Source organism: Trypanosoma conorhini (assembly GCF_003719485.1).
Source record: "Trypanosoma conorhini strain 025E chromosome Unknown Tco_14.4_contig_00928, whole genome shotgun sequence".
NCBI lineage: Eukaryota > Euglenozoa > Kinetoplastea > Trypanosomatida > Trypanosomatidae > Trypanosoma > Trypanosoma conorhini.
Genome location: NW_021705024.1, coordinates 1 through 5,350, shown reverse-complemented (window position 1 = coordinate 5,350; position 5,350 = coordinate 1). Strand labels below are relative to the sequence as shown.

The 5,350-nt window shown below is 56.8% G+C and overlaps 4 protein-coding genes across 4 annotated transcripts, besides 4 other annotated features; 2 read left to right on the top strand and 2 right to left on the bottom strand.

Moving 5' to 3' along the window:
* Positions 1-606: 606 nt before the first annotated feature.
* Positions 607-641: a microsatellite.
* Positions 642-724: 83 nt separating this feature from the next.
* Positions 725-751: a microsatellite.
* Positions 752-775: 24 nt separating this feature from the next.
* Positions 776-794: a microsatellite.
* Positions 795-942: 148 nt separating this feature from the next.
* Positions 943-3,252, top strand: Tco025E_08962 (retrotransposon hot spot (RHS) protein; the record flags this gene model as incomplete). The annotated part of the gene is made up of 1 exon (XM_029375793.1): positions 943-3,252. One exon carries the CDS (start codon positions 943-945, stop codon positions 3,250-3,252), a length of 2,310 nt encoding a protein of 769 aa, XP_029224088.1.
* A 6-nt stretch (positions 3,253-3,258) lies between these two features.
* On the top strand, positions 3,259-3,591 carry Tco025E_08961 (uncharacterized protein; the record flags this gene model as incomplete). Its single annotated transcript, XM_029375792.1, has 1 exon — positions 3,259-3,591. The coding sequence occupies one exon, from the start codon at positions 3,259-3,261 to the stop codon at positions 3,589-3,591; it is 333 nt and encodes a 110-aa protein (XP_029224087.1).
* A 137-nt stretch (positions 3,592-3,728) lies between these two features.
* Positions 3,729-3,760: a microsatellite.
* Positions 3,761-4,578: 818 nt separating this feature from the next.
* On the bottom strand, positions 4,579-4,914 carry Tco025E_08960 (uncharacterized protein; the record flags this gene model as incomplete). Its single annotated transcript, XM_029375791.1, has 1 exon — positions 4,579-4,914. One exon carries the CDS (start codon positions 4,912-4,914, stop codon positions 4,579-4,581), a length of 336 nt encoding a protein of 111 aa, XP_029224086.1.
* Positions 4,915-5,048: 134 nt separating this feature from the next.
* Tco025E_08959 (uncharacterized protein) lies at positions 5,049-5,350 on the bottom strand (the record flags this gene model as incomplete). Its single annotated transcript, XM_029375790.1, has 1 exon — positions 5,049-5,350. A coding segment is annotated over one exon (302 nt), but the record flags the coding sequence as incomplete, so codon positions are not given.

The following is a 5,350-nucleotide window of genomic DNA, read 5'->3' as shown; positions in this document are numbered from 1 at the left end:
ACATGGTATATATATTGCGGGGCACGTGAATGCTCCTTTCGTAGCCGGGGGTGCTGGCAGTTGCGCTTGGTGACCTCTGCTGCCTCCTTCCGTGCCTGTGAAAGAAAATAATAGGCAGAAGGAGAAAGTGAGGGAAGGGAGTGTGCCGTGGCCCATTCTCACTCTCTCTCTTTTTTTTTTTTTCCTTGCGGGTGCAGGGCGCTGCTTGTGTGTGGGGGTGTCTTGCCTTCCAGTGCGGCGCCGTCAGCTGCAGCGACGCGGGAGAGAGTGAAGGGCCCCTCTTCTGTGCTGCTGCGGCCTTCGCTGGATGCGCCCCGTGCGGCCGCGTTGCGTGGCAAAATGTCCCCTCGCGGAGTCCGCGTGCTGGGCGCCCTGCGTGTTTGCGTCGTGGGGGGCACTGCGGTGGCCCTTTTTTTCACAGCGAGTGGGTGATTCCTGCGCGTAGCTGCATACACACACGCACACAGAGAGAGACGGAGATGTGTGTGGGGACGCGAATGGCGTGTGCAATGCGAAGAGAAGAGCAGCGTCGCAGTTTTCGTGTGCACTGCACTGTGCACACACTTACGCCCCCCTTTTCTTCGGGGAGGGGCGATCGTCTTTGTGGGGGAGTGGCGGGGCCGCGCGATGCGGTGGCGGGGGTTCTCATTTGGCTGTGCCGTCATGGGGGGAGGTGGGCGGAGTGGCGAGGCTGCTGTGCAGTGCGGCTGCCCTGCCCCTGGCGGTGTGCGGTGAGTGCGTGTGTGTGTGTCCCGCACCGTGTGGGCTGCGGTGGCTCTCTCTCTCTCTCTCTCAGGCTGAATGTGGCTGCGTGGGGGTCGTGTGTCTGTGCGACTATTTATTTTTGTCTCTCTCTCATCATTCTCCTTTTGGCTGGTGGTTGGTGTTCGGCTGCAGCTCAAGACAACAGCGACTAAGAAAGGAAGCAAAATTAAGGAAACAATGTCTGAGAGGCGCGAAGAGGAAACTCACGCTGCCGCGGAGAGTTCCGCCGATGCAGTACCGCGCGGACAATGGTGGGCGAGTTACTGGCCTACCAGCGACTCGAATGAACCTCCTGCGCAGCGCCGAAGGTTGGAGGAAGCACCTGCGCGGCCACAGTGGACCCTTGAGAGTATGGTTGAAGACATACTTATGGAGGGAAATTTTGCCTTCAACTTGACGCTGAATGATTTCCTTCGTGGTAAATTCAGCGGCAGAGGAATTGTGGAGTCCAATGAGGGCGTCCTTATGGAAGAGTTTGCTGCGGACCCCATGAGATTTATCCACGACGCTGAATTATTGGGCACAATAAAGGCATCGGAGCCCTACAACTGGGTTAGGCGCGTGATGGAACGTAAGAAAAATAACGAACGGATTATCATGCGCGACGTGGCCGATCTTCATCGCAAGGGCGTGCTCACTCTCAAGCAGTGGGGGGAATTGGGAGCGGAGGGCATGGATGGCACCGAGAGGACGCGAAAACTTGACAAAGCGCTACATGACTTGCGGCTACGGACAATACTGCTTCAAACGCCGACGCCGGAGGGGTTGTACGAGTCTGTGTACAACGCGACGTGGAGTCATGTTGTTGAGGCTTCTGACGGTGAATGGATGGGAATGGTGGTGAAAGAGGGCAAACCACCATTTTCTTGGAAGTACAAAGAGGCTGGTGGAGTTCTCGAAAACTATAACGAAAAGGATCAATTCCATCCACCACGTCCCAGGCTGATGATACTCACCTCGGACAGGGGATGGCCGTACTCGTGGCGTATGATGGAAGCTATTAACAACTGCTACATCACCTCTGAGGTGGAGCGGGTGTGGCGGATCGTCCAGGGCGACCTAAACGGGGCTTTCGTCACTGACGATATAAACTTGATTGACGTGAGGCTGCGCCTTCTGCTTGGGACGCCCGGCATCGGGAAGTCGATGAACGCTGGCTCCTACCTTCTCCACCAGCTGCTTCACTACGATGATAAGAAACTCCAAGTGGTTGTCTACTGCTTTGGAGGAGAGTTGGCGTACGTGTTTGACAAAACCAAAAAAACGGTGGCGGAATGCTTTGGTGAGGACAATATTATAACGGTTGTAAACGAGTTGCCTCGGCGTTGCATGAACGGGTATGTTATCTACGATGTCGATGAAACAGGTCATGGACCATCGGATGATCTTCCACCCTCTACATCATGGGGCATGATTGTGTTGTCATGCCCACACGAAAATCAGTTTGAGGCTTGGAGGCGCGTAATGCGTCCCAGACTGATTATAATGAATTGCCCCGACGAGAGCGACGTGAAGGCGATGTGTGCTTGGGAGACGCGTGATCGCCCTGCACAGGAGCAGGCAGACTACTGGAAGGTGGTTGAAAAACGCATTTATTGTGTCGGACCGATTTTACTTTGCGTCCTCACCGAGGCTGAATATGTGGAGCGCTTTAACTCGACTGAGGATGCCGTGAACTCGATGACCTCGTCGGATGTTGAGCATTGCTCTATTATGGGAACTGGAAAACTGTGGCATGGCGAGAGTGTATCTCACCAGCTTATCAGACTTGTCCGAATAAAGGGGGACATCGGCTGTGAAGAATTTCTCAACGCACCGGTCTGCGAGAAACTTTGGCATCAAGCATTTGAGAAGTTGTCGACGATAATGGAGGAGGAAGAGTTACTGTTGCTTGCGTGGAGGTTGATGGATTCTCCTTTGTCAGGCGCTCTGGAAAAGTGTACAGCGCCCGTATTCATACTGTCGACCTTTGTAGATGCGATACAGTACAAACTCGAGGAACTGCAGCCACCAGCATGGCGTCCGCGGCGGCCATGTGCGCTGAGAGTGTGGCCGTCTGACCACCCCAAAAAATCCGTCCTACTACCGCCACTAGAATACAAACTGAGGAAGGTTGATGTAGAGCACGGGGTGCTGTACGTACCGGCTGTCAAAAGCTTTCCGTTGATGGACGCCTTTTTTTTTCTCAAATCATCACAGAAGACGATGGTTGGGCTGCAGGTGGCAACCTCAAAAAGACGTCACATTACAACCAGCACGGTGAGACAGTTCAATGCTTATATGGCGGAGTATTTTAATGTGGAGGACACTTTTGCCCTGGACTTTTTGTGGGAGATTATTTACGTGCAACGTGCAGGCAGCGTGCCAACGCCCACGTGGCAGAGATGTGGTATCGTCCAGCAACTGAATGGAGGGCAAGGCAAAGCGGAAGAAAAAATTGCGGCATTTTGGAATCGGAACGTGCATCAGTACCAATTGGAGATATGATATCCGATGCAGAAGGTGGAAGTGTCGTGCGTGGTGGGTGAGGCGGTTTCTTGTTTCCCCCTCAGCCCCACAGTGGCGTCTTACTTCCACGGGCCCCGCGGTGCGGCTGGAGAGCTGGCGGTTGCTCTTGAGGCGGCAGCGGCTGTGTCACTGCAGGGGTTTGTGTGTTTTTGTAGCCGCATGGTGGAAGCAGCTGCTGCGCGTGTCTTCGTGCTGCTGCTTCCAGGTATCGCTTGTGACAGACGGTGTTGGTGGGTGCCACTGGGCTGCTTCATTTTTGTTTTGTTTTGTTTTATCTTTATCTTTACGCTGCGCCGCACTCCTGTTGCAGAGTGCTGAGGGAAGTGGGGACGGCGTTGGGTGGTTTGTGGTGGGGGCCTGCGACGGGAATTTTGGCGGGCACGCGCGTTGCGTGTCGCCGCCGGCGGGGTTTTAAAAAAAGGGGCGGGACCGGGCGGGGGAAGGCGGCGCGTGACTTGTATTTGTGTGTTTTTTGTTTTTGTTTTTGACTTCTGCGGGGCGGCGCCCCAATCTGCGGGCTCTCACCGCGCGTGTGTTTCTTGGGGCTGCGCAGAGCAATTGTCACCGCCTTCTTTTGCGACTGCCGTCTCTTGCGGAGGGAGGCGGCGCTGCGGCCGGCACTTGTGCCTCCCGCCCCGTAAAAGAAAAAAAAATGTAACAATTCTTCCGCTGCATGTGCGGAGCCCATCGCCCTCCTGAGGAGATTGCGGCGGTGGCAACGTTCCCTCTTTCCCTTCGTGCGGGAACAGCGGAAGTTGGATCCGAGCTCTCTTGTCGGTTTCGTTTCCTCCTCCCCCGATGAGTGGTGCAGGAGGGGAAGTTGCGATGCGCTTCAGTGAAGGCGCACGCCCCCGCGGGCGAGTGCGAGGGTGAAGCCGAAACAAAAGAGTACAAAACTAGAAAAAGAAGTAAAACAATAAAATGAAAGGCGCTCCCTCCACCGCCGGTCGAGCGACGCCATCCACACACGTGTTGTCGCCGCGGACGGGGAACGGTTCAGGGCTTGGGAGACCGAACAGACCACAGACGGAGCCGGGCCGGTTGTTTACTACAATGGAGCTCGGGTGCCTACAATTCCTCCAGGCCGAGTTTGGCTTTTCTGTGCCGCACAGGGGAGCAAGTGCTCCGGCGTCTCCCCACACACAAGCTGTTTCTGAACCACGGCGTAGTTTTTTCGCGTGCCTCTTGCCCCGCCATTGCCGCGGAATCTGCCAACGTGGGCGCCTGGGGTGTGCGCTCGGTGGCGATGGGTTGAGGGGCGGCGCGGGCACTCTGCGCACGCTTCGCGCCGAGGAATCCTTGGCATTAGTCCCGCCGCGCCCTCTTCACGGTCATCGCATGGTCGTTCTTTGTGGGGGCGCTGCCTTTGGACACGGCCAAACAGCCCCTGGGCGTGACTCGCGCCGCGCGCCGTGGACAGATGCTTCCGGAGTGCGTCGCGGGAATCGCAAGAATTCTCGCCAGCGCGTGCAGGGGGAAGGTGTTCATCCGCTTCTTCTTTTTTCTATCCTTCTTCGTCCGCGTGGGGCGGATTTCTTTTTTCCCCAGCGGGGCAAACAAGGCCGCTGGGCGAACGCCCCGCATATGCCGGGGGAACTGCCGCGACGCACGCCGCGTGCCCCCGCGCTCTCTCACGGCCATTCCGCCCTCCCTCCGCTGGACCCCGTCCTTTCGCCGGGCCGGGATTCGGTTGGGCGCCCGGCTTGCTGATGCGGCGACTGCCGGCTGCACGCCGCCCGAGAGCAGAGGGGCCGCTTCCGTACGCTGCGCCGCCCTCACGTGACGAACGGCCCACCCGATGTGTTTGACCCGCAAACAGTAGAAGCATTTGAGGCGCTTTGGGTGTTCGTTCGCACCGCAAGTGGGGAGTATTCCACTAGTTTACTACAGAATCCACGGCGCGAGAGATGTCGCCGCACTTCGGCGCGCGCGGCTGTTGGGCGGGAAATCAAGTACAATTGCCCGGGCCTCCTGTACACGGCACCGCCCAAAAAAGAAAAAGAAAAAAAAAACAGACTGCCGCCACCGAAGTCCAATGACAAGTCGAAGGAACTAATTGCTGGCTCTTGGCTGCTCT